This window comes from Lissotriton helveticus, chromosome 11 (assembly GCF_964261635.1).
Source record: "Lissotriton helveticus chromosome 11, aLisHel1.1, whole genome shotgun sequence".
NCBI lineage: Eukaryota > Metazoa > Chordata > Amphibia > Caudata > Salamandridae > Lissotriton > Lissotriton helveticus.
Window position 1 is genome coordinate 814,102,903 of NC_136072.1, and position 15,140 is coordinate 814,118,042.

Here is a 15,140-nt window from a genome sequence, read left to right on the forward strand (position 1 = left end):
ACTTCCATAATTTTCTGAAAGTCACGTGTAGTACCTAACAAATCTGAAAATGGCAGACATTCTTGGTTTTGAAATGTTTTCAACGATTAGGTTGAGGTTCTGCTCTTGCTCTGGTGACGCCACTCTGCTTACGGAATAAGCCACCAGAGGAAAGATTTTGTCAGGACTTGTGACGCTCTCACCACATTTACGCTCTCTTCTCTAATTCGTAAAGTCCCTCAACTAAGCCGTTCAAAGCGACACTAACACGGCAGCTACATATTTACTTCAAGAATCTATCCAACTTCCACACCCCAAATGTCATACTCTCCCACTCCGTACTGCCCCCCACTTAAATCCTAAATTTATCTTGCACATGCCTTGCTTTTCTCTCCCAAAGTCTGCACCTTTGAGCTCACCTACCCCTGCAGAATACTACAGGGCTTATTTAGAGTTTGGAGGACTTTCTGCCGGTGCACCAGGATCTGCTGAGGGATTTCCACTGTGCTCTGCTCAAGGCAACAAAACTTTGCAGAGTGGGCACTATGTTTAAAAGATTTATTTTTACAAAAATAAACACCCACAGCAGAAGTTTGCTATTGAAAAACAATACAGTAGTTGTGTTATATTGCATCCCCACACCTCTGGCCTCACCTTTCCATGGACATCATAGCTTCCCCCACGCGGAGCCTTGGTAGTGTTGTAGGTGTCTTTATACTGTGGAGCTGGGGTCCACGGTGAGTGTGGCGCTGGTGGACACAGCATCACGAAGAATGGAGGCCGTGATAACTTTTTAAGGAAATCCAACGTCCGATTGGCCTAAACAAAAAAAACAAAGCAAAAAAGCATAGGAACTCTTACCTCTGGGAAAAGAAAGTGCATGATAATTTTCACCTCCAATCCTTAAAGGAAGCACCCTGAAACTTCCACAGTGATTTGTGATATTTGTCAGTATTCTGCTTAAAACTGCTCATGCACTTGCTATTTTCAGATTGTTTACTGGTTGCTTTAATGCGAAATGTATCTATCATTTGGAAGAAGAGGAATTTCTCATTAAAACAATTTAGAGGATTTATTTTCACAATAGCACAATATTTTAAAAAAAACAGCGCATATGCCTTAAAGTAATTTTATGTCTTCTAAAAAAATGAAAGCTATTTAACGGTATCAAGGTTGAGGATTTTTAGAAAAATGATCTTTCAAATGTAATTTATTTTTATAATTTATAATAAAACGTAGTAAAGTGTTCTGAAAAAAAGTTATGCTGATATTTAAATGTCACAAAAGGTACTTTGGAACAAACCCCACTCTGCTCATCATGAATTATCTTACTGAAGAAAGACAGGGAATCCACATTTTTGCATAAGGTTTTTCCATAAGTTTATACAGCTAAAAGATTCTGAATTTCGTGAATGAATAGAAAGATAAAGAATGCGAAGATTGGCAATGTCGGATAGTGATTGGTCTCAGGCTGTGAACTAAGTCATGGTACACTGACATACGATTTTGTGTTTCAGAGTTGCAAAGTGCTTTATTTCTGTCTTTGAGGTGCGCATATCACTAATAATGTACTTCACCTTTGAAATCAACAAGCACCCTATCACAGCTATCCAAAATTCCTTTTTCCTGGTAAGTCTGCCCTCAATTTTAGGTCGAGCCTATCAGACAATGCTTGCGCTGTCTTTTGCGAGGTATATTGTGGTTTGCCATGTACATAGAGGGGCTTAGAGCAAACCCATTGCTTATCATTGGTTGGCTTTACTTGCCAGTCTCACTTGCCTGCGTCTTAATGTGTCCACCCTTGTGTTAGTACTTCTAATGCAGCATTTCCTATTTACCATGTGTATATATGCCTGGTGTCTATGCTTCAGTGTTCTGGAACTATTTTTTCTTTTGGTGGCAGCACTCCAAGGGAATGCATGTGTTTAAGCTGCCTCCCTCAGTAGACTCTCTGCCTCCACTCTGTTGCACTCAACCAAGTGCTTATCTGTGTTGTATCAGTCCACACCCTCCTCCATGTTGCTTCCGTGTCCCCCTGACCTCCCCAGTGTTGTTTCCACATCTCCTACCATCCCCATGATTCTTCAGTGTCTTCTGCCCTGCCCAGTGTTGCTTCGGTGTCCACCCGTCCTCCTCCATGTTGCTTCTGACACGCTTGCTTCACCCTTTGTAGCTTTCGCCCCATTCCCACTTTAATTTTTTTTGTAATGCTTTTGGATGTTTTGTTTTATTGCTACTGATCCGATTCGGATTGTAACTAAAAATAAAAGAGTCTGTCTGTAGGCCCCAGCGCCTACAAAATGACATGGGCAGCCGCATAAAGAATGTTTTTTTAATTCAGCCATGCTGCCTAGCATTGGGGATGCTGTGCAACATGGTTGAAAACCAATGGTAAAGCCAAAGGATCCCAAAGGCAAGACCAATTGGCTTTGCCAATGCTCGTTTACGTTTACCTTGCTCTATCCTTGTTGTCCTTTCCATGCCTATACTGGCAGTGTATTGCTTGTGTCAGACTCCAGACATGCAGGGACTCAAAAGAACTCCTGCCTGTAAAAGGCTGCTAGGGCTGACCCGGAGAAAAGGGTTAATTTTCAGATTGGTGGTCAAGCTGTTGAACAACTTGGATGATGCGCCTACCTCTACCAACCAAGCAGCGGGAGAGTTCTGTGCCATTTCAGCAGAGAAATGTCGCCAAAGTGCTTCTGTTGACAAGGTGGGTGCACTTTGGGTGAATCCGCAATGCCAATTGTGCCACTTTGTCATGGTGGCCTCCTTGGCATTTTTTTCTTGTTTGTCAGAAACAAAACCCAAAACCCGAGCTTTTCTAAAAAAAAATAAAAAAACATTAAAAAAAAATCACTGACGTAAATTAGTTTTTCATCCTGTGCTTCGGGGACTTTTCAGCATTGTGTTATTCAAGACCACCACTGTTCGTTCACATGACGGTCATGAAAGCTAAAATATGCATCGAACAAACCACGCTACACAGGACAGGCCCAAGGCAGGGTAGCCGGAGGACCTGTGGTGGGGGACCGTCAGCTAAAGCTTTCTATGGCGGAGCCAGGCGAGTCTCTGCTGTGGGAAATCAGCTGTTGTTCCCTTTGTGAGAAATGGGAAATGTGGGTTAAAGCCAGCGGGCATAAGCCGGATTACAGTAAATGCTTCAGATCTGAAAGCACCCTAAATGGCATCCAAGTCACATGTCTAACTTCTCTTTCTGAAAGAGCAGATGCTTCAGAGACACAAGCAGGTCTGTGATATTCTCTTTTGTGAGGCCAAGGCGTCTAACAGGCCTCGAGGGCTGGGGAAGTCACTTACATGCCAGGCAATTGCGTGTAGAAGGCTAGTAAGGCTGGAACATACACAGTCAGTGTCTGAGCAGAACAGGAGAAATGTCTGGCTGGCAAAGAAATTGACAATGCCCCAATCCTCTTGGCCTTTGCGAAGCTTATTTGCAAATTCTCGAATAGGTCAGTTTTCCTGTATACACCTTCGTCAGGTGACTCCATTTTAAAAACCATGTGGCAGACTTAGGAGAGGAGTTTCCGAAAATAAAGGGCCTTTATGCGTTTCCCTGCCCCACTAAGAGGGGTTCAGAGGTGAAGGCTGCCTTTCCTCCCATGGAGGCACCAATGGCTCAGCTAATGGGAATTATTTATGAGTAGTTGTAGACACAGACAAAATTAAACCGGACCAGTCAGCAAATATAGGCTGGTCAGTCCTCCACAATTTTTGGCATCAGACACTTCATGCCAGACCGCTTTATAAGCCATGGTGGTCTTGCATGAAAAACGCATACAAGGGTCCCTCAAATGCAGGGAGCTAATTCCCAGCCCTTGAGGGACACCTGGATTGTGGGTCATGGAAATCTACCAAAAGTCTGAGCGTTTATGCCAAGTACCCACATGTAGTGAAGGTAATTTACCCATGAAATCACATCTCGTCACTTTAGCTTGGGCCGGGAAAACCAAGGATCACCTGGGAGATGCCGACTCTCCCGTTTGCCCAGGGTGGCCTTTATGCTCCAGACATGGAGCTTTACTTCTATTGTGTGCAAGCTCATTTTGTGCCCTTTTGGATCCACCCATCTCCATTCCAGCCACAGTTGGCTGCTGCGTCGGATAACATAGCTCCCTGTCCTCTACGCACCGCACTATACTTGCCAGCTCGTTGTCCTCGTGTGGCAGTAGACATCTCTGCTTGTGTGTCCTGGGCGTAGGACAGGCTGCGTGCATGGGTCAGCCTAGCCTGCCTGTATTCACTGACCAGTGCCCCGAATGGTCACCTGTGGCATCCATTGGCAGCAGACGATTGAAACGTCTCTGGCTTACTAGTAGAGGGCTACACACGATGGCACTCTTATACCCATCGGAAAGATTTGTGTCAATGCAGCACATACATGCGTTCCCATAACATACCCCGTTCAATATTTTCTCCAGGTGCTGCATAATACTTTCCCACTGTTCCCTCCACGTTTCCTGCTCTAGACAACTCTTTCCCGCGCAAATTGATAACATGTCTATGCAAGCATGCAGGGGAACTAGTCTGTCTGCACCCCTAAGTTTATCTCAACTGGGAGCATGATTTAGATCCACCACTTACTGCGGCTCAAAGGCGGTACTGTTGCGGACATACCCAAGCAAGCTCTTTCCAAATGATAAATTATGCTTGTTGCATGTTCAGTTCCTCCACAGAATGTACCAAATGGGTCTATCTGACAATGCATGGTGCTGTCAATGCGGGGTTGATAATGCTACTTTTCTCCACTGAGCGTGGGAGTGCCCTGCGATTTACCACTTTTGGACCCCTATCTATGAGGCCATCGCCTCCATTACTGAGTTTTGCCCTGCCAGAACCCCACTGATCGCCCTTCTGGGAAATGTCAATGATGTCCCCTACAGTGTTCGGCGCCTCACTGCTATGCTGTTGCCAGTGCCGGATTAAACCTTGAGGAGGCCGCTAGGCAGTCGAAAAAAGCCCCCTTAGCAAACAGTTTAAGAAAGCTTGACTGTAATTTTCTTTCAAGATCAAATCAATATTATTTTGATATGTTGACACGGAGTCCCTAAAAGGAGTCGTGCCCATGGGTTGGTGCCTACTTTTCCTATTTGGTAATCAGGAACTGGCTTTTGCTCTTGGCAAAGAGCAGGGTTGTGATTCACTGGGGATGTCGCCACTTGAAGCAACTGGATAAGTGGCTGTGCGTTGTGACCTACTGCCAGGTACAACTCGCTGCTTACTGACGTTACCCCAGGCCAGTAGACATTTGGCAACCCATCACTGCTCACCTCTCCTCACTCAGTGTGCCCAGCCACACCCAGGGTCCTCTTGCTCCCCCTCATCCCCCTAACCCCTTCCCAACAATATCTGGGAAGACCTTATCTGTAAACCTGCATATTTATCAGAACAAATGTCGTTTTTAAGAAATTGATAAATGGAAATAATTTTTTAATGTATTAAGTGTATTCAATATATCAGTTTTGTTATATGTTATTGATCAATTGTTTTATCATTAGAATTAAATTCTTAAATATCAGAAAATAACTTTGTCATTTTGTGTGTTCACCTTTTTATTTTTGCTGTTGAAATAGCCTTGGTTGTCTTCATAATTGTAGGCCTGGGTATATACCTTTGTACTGAACAATTTCCCTGTCCCAGGATTTTTATCCTCTCCAGGGGGTCCCTGATATACTATACAATTCCACCTGCACAGGGCCAGACTAGCTGTAGCGGGCACCAGTCGTTTACCGGTGGGCCGGAAGGGTGGGGGTGGTTTTGGAACAATGGGGGGCCGTTTTTAGGGCTCGGCTATAACGCACTGAAAGCGCGTTCTCGCCAGAGAACTATCGTCGGCGTCTCAGCAGTCTGAGACGCCAAAGGGCGACAAGACCTGGCCGCGCGCAGCATTTTTCCATAGGATAACGTTGTGCGCGCGGCCAGGTCTTGTCTCCACGGCATGCATGGCAGGCCGGATCGCGTCGCGCGCCTCTGTGGAATGTAGGGGGAGTCTGCAGAGAGGCGCGCGGCGCTGATAACACGCTCCATGTGTTAGTTATTATTGTACTCTGTTTCATATCCGCTCCCCCTATTTCTGTCCATTTCTTCGCAAACTCTGACACTTTGTCATGGACTATGATGGACGTCAGTTAGACATTTGCTGCCACTGCCTTTAATGCGCCGTGCCAGGAAAAGAAAAGTAAACAAGGTTTTATCAGTCCTGTTTACTTTCTGTAGTTTCTACATCTTGATCTGTCTTTCCTGTTATGTAATGTCTTTGGGTCGAATCCGCTATGTAACAACTGCAAAATAAACAAATGCATTAATTAAATAAACTGCACACTTTTGTTGCTGATAAGATACTCTCCCTTTCAGATTTCAGAAGCGCGCGTGTACCTACAGCCCGCCCACTCACAGCGCTGATGCTTTGCACTGAAGCCAGCACGCGCTGGCCGCCCGCCCCGGCGTCTCGCGCGCCCTGATCTATTTCCAAGGCCGCCGTAAATAGTTTCCATGCCAGATGAGTACGCGGCAGCATCCGCAGCCCCTACACCCTCCCTCTCCTCTCATTCACCAGCCCCCCCTCACCCCGCCCCCGGTGCCCTGCCAGGGCTTGGCCTCGTCGCTGCTGCTTTTAACCCACACGAGTTCAAGAGTTTAAGTAAGTGACAAGGGCTGCGAGCCAATTCTCAGAGCGGAAACGTTCAGCCTGTGCACCAATCACAGCCCGAGGAAGGGTGGGCCACGCAGGGGGTGGTGCAGCTGCACCACACACACAACACAAACACAGAGGTGTGCAGGTGGCACGCTGCGCAGAAACAGGCAGGTACTACACAGTCATGCTGCAGCACACTCTGTACAAACGACACAAACACAGAGAGACGTGCAGCAGACTCGCAGTACACAAACACAGCAGGCTGCAGGCACACACAAACGTGCGTGCTGCAGGACACACTGTGTAAACACGAACACAGAGGCGCGCTGCAGGACATCAAACAGAAACACAGAGTGTGCAGCAGGACACGCCACATGAAAGCACAATATGCACAACACAAATATAGAACACTAAACTGCACAGACGTGCAGCAGGCACGCTGCACAAAAACACAACAGGAAAAACACAAACATTCATGCTGTAGCACACTGTACAACAACACAAACACAGAGGTGTGCAGCAGCACATGCTGTACAAAACACATCAGGCACAACACAATGCTGCAGCACACTGTATATACAACACAAACACACAGAACACTAAACATAATCACACAAAAGGCAGATGCAGCGGCTTCCTTCACGTCTTCTGGTTTGATCAATTATTCTGGGAGCAGGCAATCCCAGAGTTCATAACATCCGACCCAACAAAAGGAAGGTATATAACGGTGCAGTCCAGCAGCTTAAAAGCACGTTTTTGAGTGCGTGTAACTCTTTTGCAGCTCCTCGGCAGTCAGCACAGATGATCAAGGAGCATGTAACATACACAAGAAAGTGATAACTGGAGGTGAACATGTACACTAATGCTTCAGCGTAAGCACCACTGCCATGCACACACAGACACCACCACTCCCATGCACACACGGACACCACCACTCCCATGCACACACGGACACCACCACTCCCATGCACACACGGACACCACCACTGCCATGCACACACGGACACCACCACTGCCATGCACACACAGACACCACCACTGCCATGCACACACGGACACCACCACTGCCATGCACACACGGACACCACCACTGCCATGCACACACGGACACCACCACTGCCATGCACACACGGACACCACCACTGCCATGCACACACAGACACCACCACTGCCATACACACACGGACACCACCACTGCCATACACACACGGACACCACCACTGCCATACACACACAGACACCACTGCTCCTATGCACACACGGACACCACCACTGCCATGCACACACGGACACCACCACTGCCATGCACACACGGACACCACCACTGCCATGCACACACGGACACCACCACTGCCATGCACACACGGACACCACCACTGCCATGCACACACGGACACCACCACTGCCATGCACACATGGACACCACCACTGCCATGCACACACAGACACCACCACTGCCATACACACACGGACACCACCACTGCCATGCACACACAGACACCACTGCTCCTATGCACACACGGACACCACCACTGCCATGCACACACGGACACCATCACTGCCATACACACACGGATACCACCACTGGCATACACACACGGACACCACCACTGGCATACACACACGGACACCACCACTGCCATGCACACACGGACACCACCACTGCCATGCACACACGGACACCACCACTCCCATGCACAGACACGGACACCACCCGTGCTTAATTTGTAAAAAAAAAAAAAGTGCCAGGGCTTTCATTTGTAAAAAATTAAGTGAAAGGGCACTCGTCAGGAGGCTACTGTAGTTAGCCATACACATTACGCGACTTTGAGCTATTGGCATTGTAAATGACAATGACTTTTATTTATGTTTTTAAAACATAAATAAAAGACCTTGTCATTTACAATATCAAGACCTTAAACTCGCGTTCATTTACAATGCTAATAGCTCTAACTTTTGCAATGCCGAGACCGTTGCATTGTAAATGCTTATTGTAACTGCGGGCTACTTTTCCAGCAGTGCTGCAATATCAGCCCCCTTTAACAAAAGCAGGTGCAATGTTTCCCACCAGCCCAATACCGCAGCCCCCTCCCCTTCCACCGGGGCCGGTTCAACTTAATTGCCAGGGCTGGTTTGAGTCCTATGTCCGGCCCTGCACCCACGGATGGGTTTTCCATGATGCTGCTCTCTTCTGCTTCTTGTATGGGACTGGATATCATTCCAGGACTCTGCTTGTCCCTTTCCCTTATTAGGTTCGATTTTCCGTGTATGCTTTTATGCTGCACTGGTTACTACTTTGTCCTATGCTATGAGCACATTGTTGTAAAAGCTCAAATAATAAATATAAAACAAAATACCCATGCCATACAAACATAGTGGAATTGTGACAACTGGGTTTTTCCTTCCAAGACAACTTCCTGTCAAGGAGGTGGAAGCTGTTCTGGAGGGGAAAGTCCTGCCTCTGCGGCAGATAGTTCTAGGTACTGGGGGCACACATCTGCCATTGTGGTGGCATATATGGCAATAAATAAATAAATAAATAAGAGGGAGTAAGGGCTCCCTGGTTCAGGGCCGCTACCAGGGCTGGATTGGGATTCAATATCGACCCGGGCACGCTAAAAACAAAAGTGGCCCACATTTGCATATTGCCTTTCCGCAAAACACTGCTTCGGTAAAACTGTATAAAAGGGAGGGGCGGGGGAGATTGTTTACAAAAAAAATGCACAGATTCGTTTACACTGGTGAAACACACCTGAAAAGAAGTGAGGCCACTTTTGCTCAGGCCCCCTGCCCCCGCTCAATATGCATACATTAATGGGCCGGCCCAGCAAGAGAAAGGGAGTGACGCCTCTGCTGATTGATAAAAGGGAGGTAATGGACGCCCATGTGCCTCCATAAAGGCCACTCAGGCACCCACTGGGCCACTGGTGGCATCCAAACAATGCAGAAACCACCCAAATCGGCCCCCTCAGGCTGCTCAAAAAAGCAGCCCACAGTTGGAATCTCGCATTACCAATCCAATCCTGGCCACTACAGTATGGCTTCCACACTTTTGTGTACATGTCTTAGAACTTTCAACCCCGACTTACAAGGACATCCGTCAGGTAGTCTTTCTCATAGCTGTCACCGTGGACCTCCTCCCGACCGTTGCTGGATAAACTGTAGTTATAGTACCTGGAATTCCCCACCTGCCAAACAACAAAACTCAGTTATTTATTGCACAGGTTGCAGGATTTATTCATTGTGCATACCAAAGGACCAAGATTAAATTTACCGTAATTTACATATGTAAAGTAATGCACATATTCCTTGCGATTAAGAGCTGACTGATATTAACGACTTCATCCTGATTTGTAAAATCGTTTCCTTTGTTACCTTTGCACTTCCTTACTCTTAAGTATATATAAAGCACTGATTCGCTTCCTTCAATGAGTTCCTTTCATTATCTCATTATTCAATGCACCCATAGTGTAAAATCTCACACTGTCTGGCCATGTGCCACAGGCCTTTCACACTATGTCCATTGTCATAGGACTCTCACGCTTTCTCCCTATGGACCACAGGCCTCCCACACTGTCTGTTCATGTGCCACAGGCTTCTCACACGGTCTGTCCATGTGCCACAGGCCTCTCACACGGTCTGTCCATGTGCCACAGGCCTATCACATTATGTCCATTGTCACAGGCCTCTCACACTTTGTTTATAGGCTACAGACCTCTCACACTGCATGTTCATGTGCCTCTGCCAGGCAATGTACGCCAACAAACTCATAGTTTCAGCCCGTATGCCCAATCCGCTCACACTGCCTGTATGTGTACCCTAATTTCATCAAATTGTCTTTGTATGTAAAGCAAGTTCCTCACACGTAATGACCACGTTTCCCCAAACTATCACATCTCATGTCCTTGTGCCTTTATCCCCTCATTCTGCTTGAAAGTGTGTCCACAGGCCCTCACACTACTTGTCCAGATTTCATAAGTCTCTTGCATGGTCTATCCATGTTCCTCAAGCTCTTCACAGGGTCTATCAATATGTCCCAAGCCCTTTGAGGTGTCCATGAGCCCAAAACCACTCACCCTGAGAGTCTCTGTATACATGTATACTTCAGGATGAGACACTAACAACTATCCAGACAATGCTTGAGGAACTTCCTATGGAGAGCATAACACCAGTACAGTTCATTATGTCCTGTGCTAGAAAAGGGATGAAAGAAAACTTCTTCAAGTTCGAGGATACGCTGTATCTGCAAGTCTCAGGTACCTCAATGGGCAGCGTCTGTGCACCGAGTCTGGCTAATTTGTATGTCCATCACTTTGAACAGTCAATAATCCTCCTTGACAGTAACCCTTTTTCAGGCACATACGTGTTTGGAAACGTTATATAGACGACATCTTTGTGGTCTGGAGGGGAGATATCTCGACTATCAAGGCCTTCCACTTATGGATGAATGAGCAAAATGCATTTTTGCGGTTTACCTTGGAATATTCCCAAGAGAGCCTTGCATTTCTTGACGTTCTAATCTTTCCAGAGGATGGTGGCCTGGCAACTGACACACAAGATAATGGACGGAATGTTGCACAATGGCAAAACATCACCCCCCAGTCATAGATCTGGGTTTAATCCATCGTTATTTTGCTCACTAAGCCACCCTAGTTCAGACATGGCCATATGCAAATCAGTCTTGACCCTGTGCCTCATGGGAACAGTCCAGACCGAACTGCCAAGCCATGTCTTTTCTGGACCGCAATCAAGCATCCTAGGACCGGTACGCTTTTGTACCGCTTTGTTCGCCATAAGTTGGCAGGGTATGCTCAGACGTGAGTCCCTTGCTCACTTTGCCACTGGATCCAAGCAAGCCTGGCTGAAGATGGCTGTAATGCCAGAAACCGGTCCTAGGAAGCTTGTTTCCGGTCCAGGGAAGGCTTGACAGTTCAGGCTGGACTGTTCCCATGAGGCACAAGGTCAGACTGATTTGCATATGGCCATGTCAGAACTGGGGTGGCAGAGTGGGCTAAAGAACGGTGATGGATTAAACCAAGATCTATTGACTGGGTGTGAGTGTTTGATTGGTTCAGATGCTCCGTCCATCACCATCCCCTTTTGTAAGGCCTGGCAACTGAGCTATATAAAAAAACCTATGGCCTGTAATTCTCTACTATCGTATCAAAGCTATCACCCGAAGTCTCTCCGAGAGAACCTGCCTTTCGGGCAATTTCTAAGAATAAGGCGCAATTGTACAACCAAATAAAAATACCTTGAACACTTGAAAACACTTACGGCAGATCTGAAGACAAAAAAATACCAGACATCCACAATACGAAACTCAAGAAAGAGAGCAGCCAACAATAATCGTGAGGCTCTAATAGAAATCAAGTTACCCAAGGAGATGAACCCCAGATTGACCTTTGTTAATACATTCTCCAGCTATTCCAATGATATTAAAAAGATCATCAATCACCATTGGAAGATTTTGAATTCCGGGAATGAAAAGCTTTCGCTACCTATGGTGGCATACAAAAGAAGCACCAACATAAGAGATCGCTTGGTACATACCCGCATACAAGAAAAAAAGAAGAATGTTGTCCCAGCCTCATTGTGGAATCTACCCCCATGAAGGGCTACTTCTCATGCGGTATATGCCCACAGACTGAAAAGATAACTGATATAGATATTGGCACAGGTAGACCTTGGATTCTCCACAAACACAAATTGTAATAGTGAAAAACTCATCTATCTAATCTGGTGCCCTTGTAAGCTCCGATATGTCGGAATGACGACATGAAAGATTAAAACTAGAATATATCGGAGCACAAGAGCACCATTAGATGTAAGAAGCGGTCAACAAAATTGACGAATCATTTTTAGGACATAAACCACTTAGAGACAGAGCTTAGATAGGTGGTATTAGAACAGCCTTGGGTACCACCACACATCACAGACATTTCTAAGTATCTATTCAACTGTGAACAGCGTTGGGTGTTCAAACTTAAATGTGACATTGAGGGCCTTAATGATGAAATTCCCTGGCTGTCTGACCACTAACTTAATGAGTATGACATGATGTTTAGTAGGATACTGTACATTATGCTGCACACCGAATCTCATTATTATACATGCATTATGGTGGCAGCAATTACTGACAGGATTGCTCAGTCATCGTTAGCTAAATGGAACAGATGGGAGATGACATCACAGTTAACGACTCAGCCCGCATTTATGGTCTTGTGTCCCAAGGATAATATTGTGTTTTCTATAGAAGCGCAAGCAGAAACTAGTCAACTGTTGCTGACTTGAGCACTGTGTTACTCTACAACACTAGAGGAATAAACGCCACGGCGATTGACAGTACACTAGCGCGCTAGTGCAGCTGAGTAGTTACCTAGCACTGCACACCCGCACTATGAAGCCCATTGAGAGAACACACTGATCTGGTCCTCATGCGCATAAGAGCTATGTCAAAGTTTACAAACGCGCATGCGTGACACATGCTTTACCTACTTATGCTCTGTAATATCAGAGCTCACTTTTTAACAACAAGGGACCCCAATTCAGTCAAGCAGGGACCTCGGGGAACAATTTTATGGAAACAACAGTGGTCCCATGCATATATAATAAAACACAACCAATAAATATAGACGAAATCGATTCTATATTTTCAGAAGGACATGTCCAGCCGGACAGAGGTCATTCAGGTTTACTTAATAAACAAGATTTCTCAGAAATAGAAAATAGGAATACCTTCCGCAGTGCCCCTATGTGGTACACAAGCCTGTGCCCAACACTTACGGGGTGATTATAGTTGGTGAAAACAGGAAAGGTTCAAGGCAAAACAAACGTTTTTCACATTATACAGAAAATATCAAGCTGCACCATTACAGAAAATCAATCAATCAGATTTGTATCGGGTGCATGAGCAAGTCGACGGCGTTTCGGTTCCATTAAGAAATCATAGGAACCATCATCAGGACAATTAAATACTTTTGCCTTTACACTAAACCTCAATTTTGCCGAGGCAGTGCGCGTTGGGGCACAGATAAATACTTCGTGTTGCCCGGACCAACCGCCCGAGGTAGGGCGTCAGGTTAACCAGTTTACACGATCGTAACTGGACGACGCCAGGGCAAGCCGATTGCTTCGGTCATGGAGTGTTTCCCTGGCGTGTTTTATTATATATGCATGGGACCACTGCTGTAATATCAGAGGCATTGGCTAAATATATATTTTTAAATATTTTTTAAAAAACAACCGCGAATGTCAGCACATAAGCGCGCTAGTGGAATGGAGAGGTATTTAGCACTGCGCATGCGCGTCATGGTTGACATTTTGATGTCCATGAGGAAAGTACACTGATTTTGTGCTCATGCGCGATAGAGCTATTCTAGAGAGTTTACTTCGGTGCATGCGTGGCACAGGTAGCATTTGTTTTCTTGATCATGCGCAGAGCTCTACGCAGGAAGGACCTTCAGGCAGAGTCAAAGGGCAGCTAATGCCGCACTTAATCGGAGTTTACCATTTACATTGACTATAAATCCCTTTTGCTTGCCCGTGTTGCCGCTGTTGCAGTATAGAACTCATTAATAATTCAGGGATAAGAATTGCAGCTCACTCTGGACCCGCCCTCCAGTCTCCAGCCGCTCCCTCGCTCTTTTGCCAACTGGAGCGTGAGCCGCCGGGAGGAGGCCGGCGAGGGGCAGGACCACAACTCCCAGCAGCCCTACTGGGGTCCGCCTCATCTGTAAGCGCCTGGAGGCGCATAAATACGGCGCCACCACTACAACGAGTGGAATCCCTTTTGCTTGCCCGTGTTGCCGCTGTTGCAGTATAGAACTCATTAATAATTCAGGGATAAGAATTGCAGCTCACTGCGGACCCGCCCGCCAGTCTCCAGCCGCTCCCTCGCTCTTTTGCCAACTGGAGCGGAAGCCGCCGGGAGGAGACCGGTGAGGGGCAGGACCACAACTCCCAGCAGCCCTACTGGGGTCCGCCTCATCTGTAAGCGCCTGGAGGCGCATAAATACGGCACCACCACCGTCTCGCGGGACGCCGGGCGAAGCCCGGGCCAAGGGCGGGCCCGTCCTAGCCCGGAGGAGACTGGGCTGGGGCCACCCCCTAACAACTAACATAAGGTACCTCTCTATTAAAGGCCTTACACGCTGACTAGAAGGGGAATAAACATCATTCCTGCTGCATAGTCCATAGCTAATTCAAATTCGTCATCTGCCCTGTTTAAGCACACACAATGTCACTGAGGGGCTCTAGAAGTAAAACGCTCAAAAACATGGCAAAATCTGTAGGTCCAATAGATCAATTTATTACGAATGTCAATCAAACTATCGACCAAACTGTAATGCTGATTGACCGACGAGTTTCTTATGAATTAGATCAAGCAAGACGCTCCTCAATGGGAATATTGGCTCAAGCACAAACTCCAATTAAACAATCAGTAAACACATCCGCACCGGGAACACGTGCGGACATCCATGCCATTCCCAACTCAATTGATTTGTCA

The 15,140-nt window shown here is 46.6% G+C and overlaps 1 protein-coding gene across 2 annotated transcripts in view; it reads right to left on the reverse strand.

The window, feature by feature from the left end:
• The window catches only part of LOC144792072 (uncharacterized), a 484,547-nt gene that overhangs the window by 394,787 nt on the left and 74,620 nt on the right, over positions 1-15,140 (reverse strand). For both annotated transcript variants that reach the window (XM_078666920.1, XM_078666919.1), the window contains exons 5-6: positions 9,721-9,819; positions 634-798 (exon numbers count right to left, since the gene is read on the reverse strand). In XM_078666920.1, coding sequence (XP_078523046.1) covers positions 634-798; positions 9,721-9,819 — 264 coding nt within the window. The remainder of the gene's footprint in view (positions 1-633; positions 799-9,720; positions 9,820-15,140) is intronic.